At 35.1% G+C, this 20,642-nt stretch overlaps 1 protein-coding gene across 5 annotated transcripts in view; it reads right to left on the reverse strand.

Annotated features, from left to right (window-relative positions):
* PPIG (peptidylprolyl isomerase G) overlaps window positions 1–20,642 on the reverse strand; it is a 41,055-nt gene that overhangs the window by 12,744 nt on the left and 7,669 nt on the right. For 4 of the 5 annotated variants that reach the window (XM_068544941.1, XM_068544943.1, XM_068544942.1 and 1 more), the window contains exons 2-9: window positions 19,288–19,335; window positions 18,885–18,962; window positions 18,716–18,790; window positions 17,969–18,076; window positions 17,098–17,142; window positions 16,121–16,208; window positions 11,731–11,760; window positions 11,500–11,639 (exon numbers count right to left, since the gene is read on the reverse strand). In XM_068544941.1, coding sequence (XP_068401042.1) covers window positions 11,500–11,639; window positions 11,731–11,760; window positions 16,121–16,208; window positions 17,098–17,142; window positions 17,969–18,076; window positions 18,716–18,790; window positions 18,885–18,945 — 547 coding nt within the window. In that variant the 5' untranslated portion in view covers window positions 18,946–18,962; window positions 19,288–19,335. Of the gene's footprint in view, window positions 1–11,499; window positions 11,640–11,730; window positions 11,761–16,120; window positions 16,209–17,097; window positions 17,143–17,968; window positions 18,077–18,715; window positions 18,791–18,884; window positions 19,043–19,287; window positions 19,336–20,642 lie in introns of all 5 variants that reach the window. The other variant, XM_068544946.1, reaches the window with a different exon arrangement.

Consider the following 20,642-nt stretch of genomic DNA (forward strand, 5'->3'; position numbering starts at 1 on the left):
TATACGCAAATCAATCAATGTGATACACCATATTAACAAACTGAAGAATAAAAACCATATGATCATCTCAATAGATGCAGAAAAAGCTTCTGACAAAATTCAACACCCATTTATAATAAAAACACTCCAGAAGGTGGGCATACAGGGAAACTACCTCAACATAATAAAGGCCATATACGACAAACCCACAGCAAACATCATTCTCAATGGTGAAAAACTGAAAGCATTTCCTCTAAGATCAGGAACAAGACAAGGATGTCCACTCTCACCACTATTATTCAACACAGTTTTGGAGGTCCAAGCCTCGGCAATCAGAGAAGAAAAAGAAATAAAAGGAATACAAATTGGAAAACAAGAAGTAAAACTGTCACTGTTTGCAGATGACATGATACCATACATACAGAATCCTAAAAATGCCACCAGAAAACTACTAGAGCTAATCAATGAATTTGGTAAAGCTGCAGGATACAAAATTAATGCACAGAAATCTCTTTCATTCCTATACACTAATGATGAAAAATCTAAAAGAGAAATTAAGGAAACACTCCCATTTACCATTGCAACAAAAAGAATAAAATACCTAGGAATAAACCTACCTAGGGAGACAAAAGACCTGTATGCAGAAAACTATAAGACACTGATGAAAGAAATTAGAGATGATACCAACAGATGGAGAGATAGTCCATGTTCTTGGATTGGAAGAATCAATATTGTTAAAATAACTATACTACCCAAAGCAATCTACAGATTCAATGCAATCCCTATCAAATTACCAATGGCATTTTTTACGGAACTAGAACAAAAAATCTTAAAATTTGTATGGAGACACAAAAGACCCCGAATAGCCAAAGCAGTCTTGAGGGAAAAAAACGGAGCTGGAGGAATCAGACTCCCTGACTTCAGACTATACTACAAAGCTACAGTAATCGAGACAATATGGTACTGGCACAAAAACAGAAACATAGATCAATGGAACAAGATAGAAAGCCCAGAGATAAACCCACGCACCTATGGTCAACTAATCTATGACAAAGGAGGTAAGGGTATACAATGAAGAAAAGACAGTCTCTTCAGTAAGTGGTGCTGGGAAAACTGGACAACTACATGTAAAAGAATGAAATTAGAACACTCCCTAACACCATACACAAAAATAAACTCAAAATGGATTAGAGACCTCAATGTAAGACGAGACACTATAAAACTCTTAGAGGAAAACATAGGAAGAACACTCTGACATAAGTCACAGCAAGATCTTTTTTGATCCACCTCCTAGAGTAATGGACATAAAACCAAAAGTAAACAAATGGGACCTAATGAAACTTCAAAGCTTTTGCACAGCAAAGGAAACCATAAACAAGACGAAAAGACAACCCTCAGAATGGGAGAAAATATTTGCAAACGAATCAACGGACAAAGGATTAATCTCTCAAATACATAAAGAGCTCATGCAGCTCAATATTAAAAAAACAAACAACCCAATCCAAAAATGGGCAGAAGACCTAAATAGACATTTCTCCAAAGAAGACATACAGATGGCCAAGAAGCACATGAAAAGCTGCTCAACATCACTAATTATTAGAGAAATGCAACCCAAAACTACAATGAGGTATCACCTCACACCAGTTAGAATGGGCTTCATCAGAAAATCTACAAACAACAAATGCTGGAGAGGGTGTGGAGAAAAGGGAACCCTCTTGCACTGTTGGTGGGAATGTAAACTGATAGAGCCACTATGGAGAACAGTAAGGAGGTTCCTTAAAAAACTAAAAATAGAAGTACCATATGATCCAGCAAGACCACTACTGGGCATATACTCAGAGAAAACTACAATTCAAAAAGACACATGCACCCAAGTGTTCATTGCAGCACTATTTACAATAGCCAGGTCATGGAAGCAACCTAAATGCCCATCGACAGACGAATGGATAAAGAAGATGTGGTACATATATACAATGGAATATTACTCAGCCATAAAAAGGAATGAAATTGGGTCATTTGTGGAGATGTGGATGGATCTAGAGACTGTCATACAGAGTGAAGTAAGTCAGAAAGAGAAAAACAAATACCGTATATTAACGCATATATGTGAAACCTAGAAAAATGGTACAGATGAACCGGTTTGCAGGGCAGAAATTAAGACACAGATGTAGAGAACAAACGTATGGACACCAAGGCGGGAAAGCCGTGGGGTGGTGGTGGTGATGGTGTGATGAATTGGGCGAGTGGGATTGACATGTATACACTGATGTGTATAAAACTGATGACTAATAAGAACCTGCTGTTTAAAAATAAATAAATAAATAAGATACAAGGATATATTGTACAACACAGGAAAAAAGAAAAAGAGAGACCCACTTCAGACCCAGGGCCACATACAGACTGAAAGTGAGGGGATGGAAAAAGATATTCCATGCAAATGGAAATCAAAAGAAAGCTGGAGTAGCAATACTCATATCAGATAAAATAGACTTTAAAATAAAGAATGTTACAAGAGACAAGGAAGGACACTACATAATGATCAAGGGATCAATCCAAGAAGAAGATAGAACAATTATAAATATATATGCACCCAACATAGGAGCACCTCAATATATAAGGCAACTGCTAACAGCTGTAAAAGAGGAAGTCGACAGTAACACATTAATAGTGGGGGACTTTTAACACCTCACTTACACCAATGGACAGATCATCCAAACAGAAAATTAATAAGGAAACACAAGCTTTAAATGACACAACAGACCAGATAGATTTAATTGATATTTATAGGACATTCCATCTGAAAACAGATTACACGTTCTTCTCAAGTGTACACAGAACATTCTCCAGGACAGATCACATCTTGGGTCACAAATCAAGCCTCAGTAAATTTAAGAAAACTGAAATCATATCAAGCATCTTTTCCAACCACAACTCTATGAGATTAGAAATAAATTACAGGGAAAAAAATGTAAAAAACACAAACATGTGGAGGCTAAACAATGTGTTACTAAATAACCAAGAGATCACTTAAGAAATCAAAGTGGAAATCAAAAAATAGCTAGAGACAAATGACAACGAGAACACGATGATCCAAAGTCTATGGGATGCAGGAAAAGCAGTTCTAAGAGGGAAGTTCATAGCAATACAATCCTACCTCAAGAAACAAGAAAAATCTCAATCTAAGCTTACCAAAAAAAAAAAAAAAAAAAGCAAGCCCATTCTCCCCACCAAATGCATTAAATATATTTCAAATAACCATTATTTAGTTTTCACTTCACTTTTCACGTAAGCATTTGAGTGAAGCAAAATATCACAACAATATAGAAGACCATAAAAAAGATTTATAACTATTTTTAGGGTAATATAATCTGCCCAAGTATTAGATGATATGAACTATAAAAGGAAAATAAACTGTGTTTTTAGGGAGGATGCCTTGGAATAGAACCTAGAAAGCTCTAAGGTTGAAAGGTTCCCTCTTTTCATGTTTCTCAACATTATTTTTGAGTGAAATTTAATTTACGGCCCCTTTTCCTATGAATCTGCTCTGAAAAAATGATAATATGATTGAGAAGAGCAGCTAAAGAACAGAAGAGTAAGAAGAAAAAAAATAGAGACATGACAATATCAATATTAGTTCTAACAGAATGTAGTTTGAGTTTCAAAATTTGTGTTAACCTAAATTTAAAAATATGATTTAGGCACATCGTGAATCTGCATGAAATTTTATCCTGCTCAGATCAACAAGTATGTTTAACTGAATAGTACATAGATATATATTTAACATGATGCCAGGACATGGAGAGAAAGAACTGTAGAGTATAAATGGGGAAGTTCCATAGCAAACTTCTGCCCTCAGAGAGTTTACTGTCTATTTGGAAAATAAGACCAACAAGTGTGAATTTAACAGCAAACAGCATCTGAAAACATACATTGAGTTGTAATAAATTTTCTAGAAACTCTGACTATAAATTATATATGGATTTGTTAGTCAATATGGTCAATAAGGACAAGAGTAAAGCAGAAAGGGTTTGGAGAAGCACAGTCAGTTCTGCTGTTAGACAGCATATGCATTTCTTTTTCTTTAAAAAATTTTTTGGCCCTGCTGCGTGGCATGTGGGATCTTAGTTCCCCGACCAGGGATCGAACCCACGCCCCCTGCAATGGAAGTGCGAGTCTTAACCACTGGACCGCCAGGGAAGTCCCCTAACATATGCATTTCTATAAATCACTGTGCCATGGAAAACTGTACAACAAAAACTACATGGCTTATAGGAAAAATGGGGTTAGGGCCACAAAACTCAAAAACTTCATCAGTGACACATTAAAAAAAAAAGATAGGAAACTAATAAAAATAGCAACAGAGCTTTCACACGTTAAATAGTTAAGAAATACATAAATACGACAATAAATATGGCAGTTTGAGAAAATCATGGGTTTGCTTGTGAAGTGAATGTCAGTAAGGCTACAGCTTGTGAGTTACTGTAAAGTTAGTGGAAGGGGGGGTGATATGAAATCAGATGAAATTAGATGGAAAGTACAAACTGTACTTAGGTGTGGCTCATGACACAAGTGATGAACTGAGGTAGCTTAGTAGATGTGTGAGGTGTGCGTATGTGTAAATGTTTTTTTTTTGGCCATGTCGTACGGCTTGAAGGATCTCAGTTCCCCGACCAGGGAATGAATCCGGGCCATGGGGCAGTGAAAGCACCAAATCCTAACCACCAGGCCACTAGGGAACTCCCCTGTGTATGTGTAATTTTTGTGTATTCCTGTAAAGCTGTTCAACTGCATATGGTTTCCTGCACTCAGCATTCATTGTAGACAAGAGCATGCAGAGGCAAAGGTGAAACTGATGTTACGTTCAAATTATCTTCTAATGTATCAACTGAATGGAATAAATGCATGTTTTCAAAACAAGCAGTATAGCAGAACTGACTATGTTAGGATTTGAAATAGGGGCAGGAAAAAGTAGCGTGGAGTAGTCTCTGTAGAGTGCCTACAAACCGCTAGTAAGCACTGAACAAACTCCTTTATAGGTGTAATTTAAGGATGAGTAGATTCTGGATATAAAAGGGAAGATTTTACAACACTTTAAAAGTATGAAGAAAGGAATGGAGAAATTGTGAAGATGGAATAGATTCATCTCTTCCTATCCTCCTGCTAAGTGTAAGTAGAAATCCTAGACATAATACAAAAAGAAACAAACATAAGAAGACTCTGAAAGGTAGAAAGAAGGCAGAGTGGCCAGGGATCTCTGGATTTGAAGGTGACATGGTGATTTTCAATCTGTCTCCCATATACCCTAGACATCACGCTGGAGAAGCCTGCAACTCAGAAATGCCAATGGACACAGGTTTTTAAAAGCCCCAAGAAAGACCTGCTCTCTCCAGACAGAGAACTAGAAAAAAGATGGTTTCGCAGGACAAAAAATTTGTCACCAATACCTGCTTTACTCTAAGCAAATACTAAGGGGGAAAATTAAAAAAAAAGGTTCACCAGCTCCCTCTTGGCTCTATCAGCAGAGACAAAGTAGAGAATTTGGATTTCCAGTACCCTCCCCTTCAAGCAGTGTTCCCCTTCCCTTGCCAAAGTGATGTCAGTAGAGACAAAGTGGGAAGCCTGGGCTTCAGCTCCCCTCACTGCACCAGCAGGTGGCACAGATTTCAGAGAAGGAAGCTAGACAAAAAGATTCTTTAAATTTATATATGAAGTCCTGGGAGGAGACCCCCAAGTTAAACTGACCAGAACTAATATGGCAAAAGGTTTGAGAACTAAACTACAGTGTTGAATAGCATCCAGTTTTTCAGTAGCATACAAATGAAACCAGAATAGTACTGCAAGGGCTCTGGAAACTGAATTATCTTTGAAACCACAATCTACAAAAGGAGGCCAGGACCTACATGCTAAACCTATATAAGGTGACTGCCTGCTAAAAACAGAAAACATAAACAGAATCCAGAGTCTCATAACGTACAATACCCCAAATTTCCAGGACAAAATTAAAAAAAAAATCACTAATAATTTCAAGAACCAGGAAAATCACAACTTAAGTAAGAAAAAACAATCAAAAGATGCCAACACCCAGAAGACTCACATGTTGGAATTAACAAGGATTTTTAAAAAGCCATCTTAAAAATGCTTCCACAAGCAATTGTTAATGTTCTTTAAACAAATGAAAAAAAGTTAAAAAATCTCAGGAGAAAAGAAGATATAAAGTATCAAAAGGAATTTTAGAACTGAAAAATACAATGATACAATAACTGAAATAAAATGTGCTCAATATCAGAGTGGGGATGACAGGGAAACTGTTAGCGAACCAGAGACAGACCAATAGAAATTACCCAACCAGAACATCAGAGAAAGTAAAAAGAACAAACAAAAAATGAACAGAGCTTCAGAGACCTGTAGAACAATAAACAAAAGATCTAACATTTGTGTTATCAGAATCCCAGGAGAAAAATCTGAAATTAAAAAAAATTTAAAAATAATAATGGCAGAAAATTCCCTCATTACCTACAGGGAACAACGATTTGAATGACAACAGACTTCTCACTTGAAACCAGAGGCCAGAAGGAAGTGGCCTAACACTTTTTTATGTGTTGAAAGAACTGCCAACCCAGAATTCTACATCTAGTGAAAATACCCATCATGAAAGAAAGGGAAATAAAGACATTTCAGAAAACTAAGATAGTTACCAGCAGACTTACCCTTAAAAAAATGGTTAATTTCTCCAAACAAAAGGAAATACAAGGTGGCTTGGAGTTGAGTAAAAATATGAGGCAAAGCAATTAACAATCAACTCATATAAAAACAAATATAAATGGCTCCTAAGGAGATGATAACATCAAATACCTTAGAGAAATGCTTATTTAAACCAGCTTTAAAAACAACAACAACAAGGGGGCTTCCCTGGTGGCCGCAGTGGTTGAGAATCTGCCTGCCAATGCAGGGGTAAACGGGTTCGAGCCCTGGTCTGGGAAGATCCCACATGCCGCGGAGCAACTGGGCCCGTGAGCCACAACTACTGAGCCTGCGCGTCTGGAGCCTGTGCTCCGCAACAAGAGAGGCCGCGATAGTGAGAGGCCCGCGCACCGCGATGAAGAGTGGCCCCCGCTTGCCGCAACTAGAGAAAGCCCTCGCACAGAAACGAAGACCCAACACAGCCAAAAATAAATAAATAAAATTAAAAAAAAAAAAACAAAAAAAAAAACCAAACAACAACAACCCACCCTATAATTAGGCTGGCAAAGATTAAAGAGTTTGATATTATGTGGCTCTGCAAAGGGCACAGGGAAATTAACTTTCTTATATTCTAGTGGCAGTGCCTACCAACATTACAAATGCAGACCCCTATAATCTGTTAATTCTATTTCTAGGAATTTATCTTATATTATCAACATTCACATACATGTAGAATGATACAGAAAATTTGAGAAGGGGAACTGATGGGCAGAAATGGGAAAAAGACTTTTCACTGACTATCCTTTTATGCTTTCTAAATTTTGAACAAAATCAATGTATTAAATTTTAAAACTGAAGAAATTTTAAAACTCCCAATCTGACAACAATTGTTGTCACCCCATTCTCCAAAAAACCCTACTTCCTGCCTAACCACTTAAAATCTATTTCAAAGTATCACTTATAAGCATATAACCATCCTTAAGATAAAAGAGCAACATTTTTTAACTCTTGGGCCACTTCTGGTTGGTTTATTTTAGATTATTTAGATTATGCAGTTTGCTTATCAATCACTGTGTAAAAGAAATTCCCAACCCTGTTCACTGACCTTTGCTGGGAGGGGAGGTAGGATGTGGTGTAATACTACTGGGTACTGACTTTACTAGTATGTTGTTAAGGTGAAAAAACAAACTTCCAGAACATTTTACTTGTAAAAACATATGGTAAGAAAATGCTGCTTTACTAGTTTTTTGAGAAGTATAAATTTTATACCAATGAATTTCACGTGAAACCTTTAAATTGAAGGAAATTTCAAGGCCATCAGCAAAATAAGGTTTGAAATAGAGAAGAGAACTATACCTCAAATGAACCTCTTTTCATTTCAAAAATACTGGGTCTCCCCTCTAAACAGTTTCGAAGTTTAACATCCCACTATTCTCCATTAAAAGTGCTATCACCATGGCTCTTAATTCCAGGATAAAGACACTGAAATGGGATCCTGTCACCATACAAATGAGTGTCTGATCTTTTCTACTGTCTCCTGAGTACAAGATTCACCAGCTGCTTCCTCTATTGTGCTCTTCTTTCTGTACTGCCAGGTAATCTGTTTTCTACCACATATATGCAAGATTTCTGCTCATATAACTATTTATTTATCGCCATGCTGCCATAACTCAGCACTTGTGTTTCTATGTACTCTGTAATATATCATCAGCCCCAACTCATGCTGCATGGCAAAGGTGGACAGACCTCTCTTTAACAACTGCAGGGAACTCTGAAGAGAACAGCATGATCTGAGATCATGGTAACTCTTGAAAAGCCAGGAAGTACCTTCATCAGGGTAGTGGTCTGTGTTCTGTCCTACACTTTGCCCCTTGAGCCTCTACTGGGATGCAGTTTTGATTAGCCTCCTGTGTTCCTCCTCTGCATCTGTTGGAAGGATCTTCCCCTTGACTCTGAACCTTCTCAGGCACATTCAAATAGCCACAAAAAGTAGAATTTCCAATCTCACAACAGCAAAGGGAAGGCCCAGGATGATTGCCCAGACTCACCAAGACCACTTACAGGTGGGCCCAGACAATCAGATTTCTTCAGAAGTCTTTTTGTTTTCTTTCAGGAAGTTAGAAAAAGAAAAAAAAAAGATTCGGTATTTATTTCTTTTTAAAGTGGGGTGTGTATGTCTCAAGCAAGGTTTTAAATATGATGATGATGATGAACACCGCTGTGTTACACAAAGCTTTTTGACTATGTCCAATTTAAGATTGTAAGATGGCCATCAAACTTATAAACTGGAAGGAAGACACAGCTCTGCCTAAAAAAAAATTTTATTGATGCTTGACAAAATCCATTCTGACCAATGTTCTGAATGGTAATTGAAGGACTGTAGAGTAACAGGTGCCAAACTGTGTGACCTCAAACATAAAGATCTTTTCCTCTTTCCACAGTGTAATCCAGAACAGAGCAGGCATGGAAGGTACGACTCAGAACAAATCTGGCCTTTCAGTAACTCCAGCACAGACAGTAACAAAGGGCCAAATCTTCCCCAACTGATGAAACTGATAAGGGCAAGATATACTTCCTTAGCATGAGTCTGAGGAACACACACTAGAACACGACATCAACTTTCAGCACAAGTTCCTGGCCACAATGGCATGGGCAAAATTAGCATTTGTTGCTTCAGGTGAAAATATATTATAAAAACATAATAATATACAAAGAGTGACATTCATTCACCTTCTCATCCTTTCAGCAAATATTCAAAAACTGACTATTTAGTACCAAAAGAATCTTTACACCAAATTTATTAGAGACTATGATAACATTTATGGTTTAAGATGTAAGCTTTTTAATTATCTCTTCTAAATACGTAAACCACACAGCATCCTTAACTTTTATAAGCAGAGAATAGATCCTAACACAAGATCCTGAAAGACTACAAAACACAAGAAAAAAGCCAAAAAACAGTTAAGTACAGAATAAAAGATGAATACTTTCTAGATGATGTGGGAAGAAATAATGCCTTAAACCAAAATATTCCAATTGTACTGACAACACTTTGAAGAATTAAATAGCAGAAGATTCAGGGTCTAAAATATGCAAAGATTAATATAGATTGCTTTTTAGTTTCTATTTTTTCAAAAAAAGGTAAGATACTCAACGACACTTCATTCTTTCTGAATCATCACGAACACAAGGCATACATTATAACTGCTGTTTGTAAATAAGGATAGATAGCCAGACTCTTGAACACAAGAAGTTAATTAAACAGTCCCAGTATGAGCTGCAGCAATATTCCTGTGATGGTTTACAAGGTATATATTTGACATAACAGAGAAGAAAGTGAAATCATTAGAATCAAAGTGGAATGCAGAGAAAGAAAATTAAAAATAAGCCTTCTCCAGGGAATTCCCTGGAGGTCCAGTGGTTAGGACTCGGCACTTTCCCTGCTGCGGGCCCTGGTTCAATCCCTGACTGGGGAACTAAAGAAAAGCAAAATAAAACGTGCATATTACAGAGCACATCAGTATACCTAAAATTTGAGAACAGAATGTTCTACTTAGGGCAATTCTGAAAGGAATATTAAAGACTTTAATGAGTTAGCAACATGTAACAGAAAAAGCTCTAGATCTGGAGCCAGCAAACTTGGGCTTGAGGTCTAGTTCCCTGATGTGGTAAATACTAATCTCCTTGACTGTATCTGTAAAATGAGGAAAATAATATTGGTCTTATACAGTTCTTGTGAGGATCAGAAAAGATTACAGAGACTCTCTTGTTAACCATGAAAAACTAAGGACTGAGATTATTTATTATTCCCTGGACGATTAATAGGAAGATTAGGTCAATTCAATACTTTATTGCTTTCTACACAGATTTGAAGGTAATCTCACCCCATTACTTTTAGAGTGTCAGGCTCAATATCTGTAATAAACAATAGCAGTTACATATTTCTTATATAATATAAAGACTTAAAATACTTACTTAAAAAACCAAGTTCTACCATTTCAGGTAATATATCAAACTACCAGTCGTGTTAACTTCAAGTGTTCTTGTCTAAGTAAAAGAAGTATCTCAAACATGCCAGATGCTTCTGAATCTAAGCAGTGCATGAAGGGGAAATAATTTACTCCCGTAAAGTTTATTAGTCTATGTTAATCTCTTCAACTGTCATCCTCCCCACACTGTCTCTTTCCCTAGAATAGTATTTATTTACCATGCTATTTAGACAACTACACTTTTTAAAAAGCCCAAAAAATAAAGTGGAAGCAGATGGATGAATTACTGCAAATAATTCAAGGAAAGTTAAGCAGTTCCATGATAAATGAACAAAGTATGAAGTAAGATAAAACACATTTGAAAACACAAAAATACATTTAAAAACACAAAAACTTCATATTTATATTCACTTTAGCGTAAAGATCGTGCCAACTAATTAGAGTGTGTTTGTTTTGTGTGCGTAAGAGTTATCAGAAATATATACTTGCTTTTAGGGACTTCCCTGGTGGCACAGTGCTTAAGAACCTGCCTGCCAATGCAGGAGACACGGATTCGAGCCCTGGTCCGGGAAGATCCCGCATGCCGCAGAGCAACTAAGCCTGTGCACCACAACTACTGAGCCTGCGCTCTACAGCCCGCGAGCCACAACTACTGAAGCCCGTGCGCCTAGAGCCCGTGCTCCGCAACAAGAGGAGCCACCACAATGAGAAGCCCGCGCACCCCAACGAAGAGTAGCCCCTGCTAGCCGCAACTAGAGAAAGCCCGCACGCAGCAACGAAGATGCAACACAGCCAAATAAATAAATAAACAAACAGATTTTAAAAAAGAGAAATATATACTTGTTTTTACCTTTAGATTTGGGAATTAGCTCTCCACAACTGAGTATCCGCACCTCAGCAAATGGTTTGCTAGCTGCATCTGTTTTCTGGTTTTCTATCTCTCTCACAACTTCTTGACCAGAAATCACTTGCCCAAAAACAACATGATGCCTAAAGAGTCAAGTAAAGATGACTAAATAAAAGCTTCTTATTTTAATATTAATTTAAAGTAGGTTGTAAAATAAATTAAAATAATCTTTACCCATCTAAATGAGGAGTTGGTTTTGTTGTTCTTTTGGAAGTCATCAGATAGAAGAATAAAAACAAAGTCAGAGAAAAACAAAGTTAGCATCTCTAAAAAGGAAAAGAAAATAACTGCATTGGAAACAAAGTAGCAAACAAAGAAATCATATATATGCTATCTTAACATAATAGAATCTTATTTACCTGAATTTTAAATAGAATCGAATGCAAGATGCTTTCGACAATGCATTTTCAAAAACTTGTTTTGAAATACCTATAGGCTGTTGAAAACTTACATGAAATCAAAGTTGACATTTTGGTGTTATTTCTATCCATCCATGTTTCTTGCATGTAACTGGGTTCTTATTGAATATCCACAGTTGTACAGTGTTCTACTGTCTGGGCATACCATAATTTATCAAACCATTTCACCAGTTTATGGGTTTAACAGCAGTGTTTTTCAATCTTAACATTTTCAACAGTTAAAGCCCAGGTCATATTCTGATGTCCTCATACGTGTTCTGTTGGACCAGAACAGAAATGGTCCATGTAGTGTTTACAAATTTTTAAATTAGCTGCCAAGACTTAAAAATGTGGATACTTCTATATAAAAATCCAGATTCCAGACCTTTTTGAAAACATGAAAAGACATGGCACCTGGCATGTGGCAATAATTGGTCAGGCTGAGTATCCCTGCCTTCTCTAATACAGAGATTAATCATTAAGTTTCTTGTCCCAGCAGCCTTTACTCCCTTATATTACTTGCCTAAGACCTATGGGTATTTGAGTTTGTTATCCCTAACATAAAGTAAACTTCACACTGAAGAAAGATATCTGCATTACAATTTGGACAAAACCTAAAATTAGCAAAAAGTTAATTTTTAAAAATCCTTTTCTCCACATCAACCTGAAAGCTTTGTAGCTAAGAAAGCTGCTATCTGAGTAGCTACGAAGACACACTGTACAACAGACTGAATATGGGCATTGTACAAGATTTGTTATTTTAAAAATCTTATCAAAAAAGGCATTAGAAATTTGGAAGAAGGAACACAATTTAAGCTAACTTTTGATTAAAACACACACAGCAAAAAAAATTCTAACACATACATGTATTTTTAAAAGTTCACCTTATTTTAAAAACTAATAACCGGTTATTGTTTTCTCACTGTAACAGCTATGATCACCTGAACTTGCTAAAACCACCTAGAAATGTAAAAACCTAGGTGTACACTATATATGTATTTGTGTTACATTTAGCGTATATAATTTGCATCAAGATACAGTCAATCCTCGCTTTACAGATTACGTATTTGTCCACTGGCTTGCTCACTAGAATTTATTTGTAACCCCTAAACCAATACTTGCATTGCTTTCATGGTCACTCTCAGATTGCTGAAAAAGTGTTGATGAGAATGGAAAAACTAGGACTCTTTGTATAATGCTGGTGGGAATGTGAAATGATGTAGCCATTGTGGAAAACAGTTTGGTGGTTCCTCAAAGAGCTAACCATAGAACTACCATATGATCCAGAAATTCTATTCCTAGGTATCTATCCAAAAGAACTGAAAACAGGGAAACAAACATATATGCCAATGTTCACTGCAGCATTATTCACAATAGCCAAAAAGTGAAAACAACCCAAATGCCCACTAAAAAATGAATATGGATAAACAAAATGTGGTATGTATATATAATGGAATGATATTCAATCATAAAAAGGAATGAAGTTCTGATACATGCTATAAAACATGGATGAACCTTGAAAACACGCTAAGTGAAATAAGTTAGACACAAAAGGACAAATATTGTATGATTCCACTTACATATATAGAATAGGCAAATTCATAGAGACAGAAAGTAGAATAAAGGTTACCAGGGGCTGAGGGGAAGGGAAAATGGCTACTCTCTGGAATGATGAAATAGTTTTGGAAATAGTGGTGGTAGTTGCAGAGCACTGTGAATATAATTAATACCAGTGAGTTATGCAGTTAACAAATGGTTAAAAAGGCAAATTTTATATTATACAATTAATATAAAACAATAAAATAAAACATTTTTAAAAAGATTAAAAACTGAAGTTGTTTCCTTTAAAAAACAACAGAACACAGAAGTAGTAAAGAATAGTTATCTAAAAGTGGAAAGAGGTCAGGAGAAACCAAAAATTGGAAGAGTCTGAGAATATACATGAAGGGTTATATGAATTTAACATACGGGTTTTGGTTAGCACAGGAGGGATTTTATTTTAAAAAGTGAAAATAAATGATAACGCTCAGTGTTGCTGAGGATCTGGTGAAACTGGCACTTACATACTGTTGCTCTAGAGTAAACTACACACTTCCTTTTGGAAGTCAATGTAGCAATATATATGGATAGCCTTAAAAATGTGCAAACATTTCACTAAGTAAACTTCTAGCAACTAACATAAAAGAATTAAAAAATGCGTCAAACAATAGGTACAACAATGTTCACTGTAGCAGTCTGAAAACAAGAAGCAAACCAAATGTTCAAAACTAAGATTAAATAAATAAAACCACCGTACATTCAAACAATGGATTAACATGTTAATTCATATTTAGTGATGTATAAAGAAATTTATATTACATCCAAAAGTTGATTACAGACTATATGCAACTATCTACCTGTATTTTTATTGCATGTAAAGATGCTCTGGGGATGGGATTGTTTTTCTTCTTTTAATCTGTGTGTTCTAATTTTCCCACAACAAATGTGATATAAGTTGTTTTCATTTAAAAAATCAGAAACACCTGTATATAGGCAATTGGCTGAATAAACTGCAGTGTATACATACAACAGACTACTGTGCATCTGTGGGAAAAAAAAAGTGAGAAAGACCTCTATGAACTGATATGGAGTGATTTCTAGGTTCTATCATTAAGTGAAAAGAAAAAAACATATACAGTATGCTATCTATTGTGTAAGAAAAAAGGGGAAATAAGAAAAAAATATATATCTGTGCTTATGTTTGTAAAAAGATATAAAGAAAAATAAACCGGAAACTAATGAGGTTGGTTACTAATATGGATAGGTGGTGGAAAAAAAAAAGGCAAAAAAATGCGGGAATGGAGTGAAGAGTTAGGTGGGAGTGATACTTCAGAAGTATTCTCTTTGCTTTGACTCTTGGAATCATGTTAATGTTTTAAAAGCTTAAAAAAAAAAGGCAAGAAATAAATGAACCTGAGAGGGAGAACAAATGAAATATAATCAGAAATGAATTTAACATATTTTGAGTCACAAAACCACACAAAATTTACACTAAAAAGTACTAACCCAAGTCATTTTTAAACATGATAATTTAACTACATACCCTCACTGTAAAAACAAAAATTGCTATAAATAAATAGTGAACTCTAGTTAGTAGGTTACTCTTCACAGTGGTAGAAGATGGCAATTTTTAAATATAGGATTCAACAAGTGAGTAGAAATTTTGAACACACTCGGAGGGAGATTTCTCACTGCTGAAGAAGGGAGTTACAAATGTGGAATAGAAAACACAAGAATAATCCACATGGTGCTTACAGATTAAGTTCTTCTGAGACCAAAAGAGTTTACAGTTATTGAAGAGGAGAGCAAATCTTTACCCATGGGACATGATAAAAAGTATGAATTGCTGACAAGAGCCCTGGTAACAATTTTTTTGTAGTCAGAATTGGAAAACATTAGCACTATTGACTTTGGGTTACAAATAAATTTAGTGAGTAGGCAAATTCACAAATACAGAATCTTTGAATAATGAGGAACAACTGTATTTTACTCTTTATAATTAAGTAATTTATGAAGAGATACTCAATGCAAACATCCTGTTCCTTGTTAAACTTACCGTATAAATTTATCATCCATAGGTAATTCTTTCCTGAATCAACGTTACTGAGATGACTGCAAAACAGTCATTTCTAACTCTAATGTACTGACTGCAAAACAGTCATTTCTAACTCTAATGTCCTGACTGCAAAACAGGACATTTCTAACACTATAATTCCTTTTACATTTATTAGTTGCATTCTACTAAGGAACAGTTTTTCTTTCTCCCTTGTTATTTATTCATTTATTATTTATATCTGAATGGACTCCTGGATTTCCATTTTATTTGATAATATGATACCATCATTATTTATTTTCAAAATAATCAATGCTCAACTTGTCCTAATTTGGCCAGGGGGAATGCCACCCCTTTAAGCTGGCTCCTGAGTCCTCCTGACAAAAGTCTTCATCTTTTGAAAACTTTAGCAGTACAGTTCAACTCCCCTTTCAACAATTCTTTGTTCTTCCTCCTTCAAAAATCCTCTCCCTCATACGTCCCTCTCCTATTTACTAGTGATCAGTAGCAGGCACACAGAGTAACGACACATCAAAAAAGTGGTATTTTAAATCATCAGATCATAAATTCTTACATGAAGAACTGTGAGCCATTTGTATCCTTCCCTCTGTTGGCCATTGACAAGAGAAATTCTTTGTTGTGTTTAACAGCAAAACTCTCATCTATAGAGAAGCAAAGTTTTCAGTTATAGGAATAACTCCCCCCCAAAATTCATTTTCATTCCTCTTCATATCTTGTGTTCATATCATGTGCTCTTTAGTGTCAGACAAAATTTAGATAAAAGGTTAAAAGAAGAGAAATCCAATATTAACCAATTTCCTCCCCCATCTTTTCAGATTAAAATATTTCTAATTTTCAATCCCTTGCTATGAAATCCAAATACTTTATCAACCCCCTTTCAATACTATTCTTAGCACAGAGAGGCACTCATTAAACTTAATCTCTGCCATGGTAGAAAGAGCAGATTGCCTTCGAATCTTGGATTAGAATTGGAAAAAAGCAGGTGGAACGTGAAACAAAATTTCACTGACTCCCAAAAGAGAAAGATGTGAAATATGATATTAATTCCACAATCACATGTTTATAGTCTTTCAAATGATCTTCACATTAATAAAAAATTCCAGACAGAAAACTTAAATTTGGGAAAAACATTACAGCCAAATTCAGAATATCAAAGATTAAAAAAAAATCTTCATAGAAAAATGGATGCACAAAAATGTTGATATTGTCACTAAGAAATATAGCTGAATCTCTTTTAATAAAGATTAAGATCAAGCTATGGAAGTTCCTATTCTAGCACTACAATTCTAAAAGTTTACTACAGATCACTGAAACCCTTCAAGTAATATAATGTACGAATGTACCAATCACAAAAAAATCCTACCTTTATAAGAAGTCTATCACATAAAATTTTTCACAAGAAAATTAACTCGTTTAGTTGAAGGTAGTTGGATATTAGTATATCAATAATCTTATTGATTCAATAGAGAAAAATCAAATGAATAAAATACTAGAAAACATTAAAAACAATTTAAACATAAACATTTTTACCTTCAAAAAATCCTCCATAAATGGATTCCCCTCCTCGTCCATTTCCTAAGAATGAAAAAACACGGACTCTTAGAACTGATAAGTCAGTAATCTTCTCAAAGGTGCTACCTAAACACAATGCTTCTTACAAAGTAGCTACTTGAATGATTTTGAATCAACAATACGCAAACGTTCACAGCAAATTATAAGACTTTAACTTAAAGTCAATACTGACAAGATCCCAAATTACTTTCTCTCCTCTATGATACAACAGTATGAGTGTAACAAAGCTTATTAAGATCTGTGGAAGAAAGAATGTTCAGATTCTAATGATTATGTAGGTCTTTTAACAGAAATTACTAGTAGCTTCTCAAAGTGTCTTTAAAAACACAGTTTCAATGTTTTTACGATAAGAGAATAGAGGTAAAAACCATACTGTAGTAAAGAATTACTTGCTGTGACAAAAATCAACATGAACACTGATAGGCTACTAAGAGATAAATAGTGTTTTGGTTTTTACCCAGAAGCAAATTTCTGAAATTAAGTCATGTATCAAAGATGAAATTTTTTCCTGTGTGCTTCCTCCTTTTTATCTATTTCTATGAGTACTTCTATTTTTTTTTTTTTTTTTTTTTTTTGGCCACGCCAGGCAGCTTGCAGGATCTCAGTTCCCCAACCAGGGACTGAACCCAGGCCATCGGCAGTGAAAGCTCCGTGTCCCAACCACTGGACCACCAGGGAATTCCCAGTACTTCTAACTGTTTGACCAAAGATTAAGTGGGCTGAGAAGAAAACTGGACTAGTACTTCTAGAGACTTGTCTAACTTTGAGATCCATGTATTTAACAAAGAATATAAATATATGATTTTCTTTGTGGGAATCAAAGTCTTACCTTCACTGAAGTCACCACCTTGAACCATAAAATCTTTGACAACTCTGTGAAAGAGACAACTTTTATAATGTAATGGCTTCTGAGTTGATTTCCCTGTCCCCTTTTCACCTACAGAGAAGAAAAATTAGTAGGCTGTTAAGTAGAAAAGAAATTAAGGAAGTAGTATTAAAGCAAAATTAATGATGAAATCACAAGAAAAAAATTTTTCCCTACTTCTTTAATTTTGTATCTATATGAGATTATGGATGTTCACTAAACTTTTTGTGATAATCACTTTATGATGCAAGTAAATCAAATCATTATGCTGTACACCTTAAACTTATACAGCAGTATATGTCAATTACATCAATAAAACTAGAAGAAAAATTTAAATAAAATAAATTAAAAAAATATTTAAAAGTTAAAATAAAATTAATGATGAAAGCTTTTGCCCAGTAAAATACACCTCTCTTGACCTATACAGACTTCTTTAAACTACATAATTTTAACTTCCCTCAGGAATTTTTTTAAAAATTCATTTAAAAAGCACCCATGCTTTTCTACTGAGTGTAGAAATCAATCTCAGATACAATCCCATTACAATTAATATGTATAAGAATTACTTTCATGTCTAGTAAATGTTGCATAGTAAGCATGCTGAGAAGGAAATAACATGCATGAAAAAATCTAAAACATGTTAAATAAACAATCAAAGCAAACTGAAGTCAAATGGGACTACTATTAGGGCAAGTGAAAATGTCAACAAACCTGTACAAAGACAACGAAAGTTCTCGCATGTTTTGGGGCACACATCAGAAAATAATTCAAAGACAACTCTTCCAGCTGAAAAAGAAGGTAGTTGGTTTAAATTTCTTTGCTAACTTAAAATATTAAGTGCTTATATATAAATGTTAAATAGGGACATTAATTTCCTTACCAGGTTGATTATTAATGGCAATGTCAAAAAAACATCGAGGACGCTGAACCTTTATTCCCATGGCTTCAATACTTCAATCTATGAGTAAAATACAGTTTCAGGCAAACAGACGAAAACAGCAAAGATTTTTCATACATTTCTGAGAACAAAACAAAACTCTGTGGAGCATAAATGAAAAATGTAGTCTGAATTTATTTTAATATTTATTTCCATGACATAAATCACATGAATTATTCTTTTCTTTGAGAGATTCGGTTGCATCTTGTGAGGCAATCAGAAAAAACATTATAGATCTAGCCATTATATAACACAATTTCTGTTTTAACAACCAAATATAGATTGCCACCTCAAACAGAAAATTGTATTAAGTCTGTATGATTAGTGAACTAAGCAGGCAGATTACCTTAAAATAGAGAAAAATCAAGGACAAGCTGATCCAATCTTTTTGTGCCTAGAAAACATAATAAATTTTGATTAAAATGGTGGAGTTTTTAAAAGAAAAACATCCAAATTCCCAAAAAATTTCAAAAATAATTCCCCAAAGAAGAAAGAAAGTGGGATACTTTAACAATAGTAATATATGGTAGATTTACATTCTGAGTAAAAATACATTTACATTTTACATATAAAGCTATTTTTTGATCATAAACAATAGCTTTTACTGATACGCTAGTGTAGACACAAAAAATATCTGTAAGTGAGATACTCTATGTAAGTTTTATCTACATAGCAGATAGCTATTAGTTAAGACATTCTTCTGATAGGCGTTTATTTTAAGGACTTAGAATGTTTGAATTGTAATACTTGGTGGAGAATGACAGGGAAGGTGAAAAGCAGACGAAACAAAGGCACTGAGTGTAAATAGCATCCAAAATGGTGCACTATAAAAATGACAGTTTCATCTGTTTAGAACAGAGACTAACTGAAATGTTTATGCGTTTCTGAAAATTATAGTATCTCAGCTGGTAGCTCAGTAAGCAGTGAATGATATTTTAAATCCAGTGAAATTTTTATTGAGACAATTTTAGATTCAGTTATAGGAAATAATACATAGATACATGTTTCCCCAATGGTAACATTTTACAAAACTACGGTATAATAGCACAACTGTAGCATAAAAGCATAACAATGCTTATACACTTCACATTTCCCCAGTTCTACCTGTACTCATTTGTGTGTGTATTTATTTAGTTCTACACTATTTTATCACACATATAGGTTCATATAACTACCACCATTCCTATCAATTTTACACACACCACAAACCACAAGTCAGAATACTCAACAATAAAAGCATGGAAGGGCTTCCCTGGTGGCGCAGTGGTTGAGAGTCTGCCTGCCGGTGCAGGGGACATGGGTTCGGGCCCTGGTCTGGGAGGATCCCACATGCCGCGGAGCAACTGGGCCCGTGAGCCACAGCTACTGAGCCTGCGTGTCTGGAGCCTGTGCTCCGCAACAAGAGAGGCCGCAATAGTGAGAGGCCCGCGCACAGCGATGAAGAGTGGCTCCCACTTGCCGCAACTAGAGAAAGCCCTCATACAGAAACAAAGACCCAACACAGCCAAAAATAAATAAATAAATCTAAAAAAAAAAATAAAGAGAAAAAATAAATAAATAAATAAAAGCATGGAAGACTTTGCCTAAATTACCAACAATTTGAAAAATACAAATTCTATGTATTTATTCTTTATTGCATGGAAAGGGGGGGAAATACCATTTTCTCACAACTTCCTCCATTTTTTATTTCTAAAAGATACA

Source organism: Eschrichtius robustus, chromosome 5, assembly GCF_028021215.1.
Source record: "Eschrichtius robustus isolate mEscRob2 chromosome 5, mEscRob2.pri, whole genome shotgun sequence".
Taxonomy (NCBI): Eukaryota; Metazoa; Chordata; class Mammalia; order Artiodactyla; family Eschrichtiidae; genus Eschrichtius; species Eschrichtius robustus.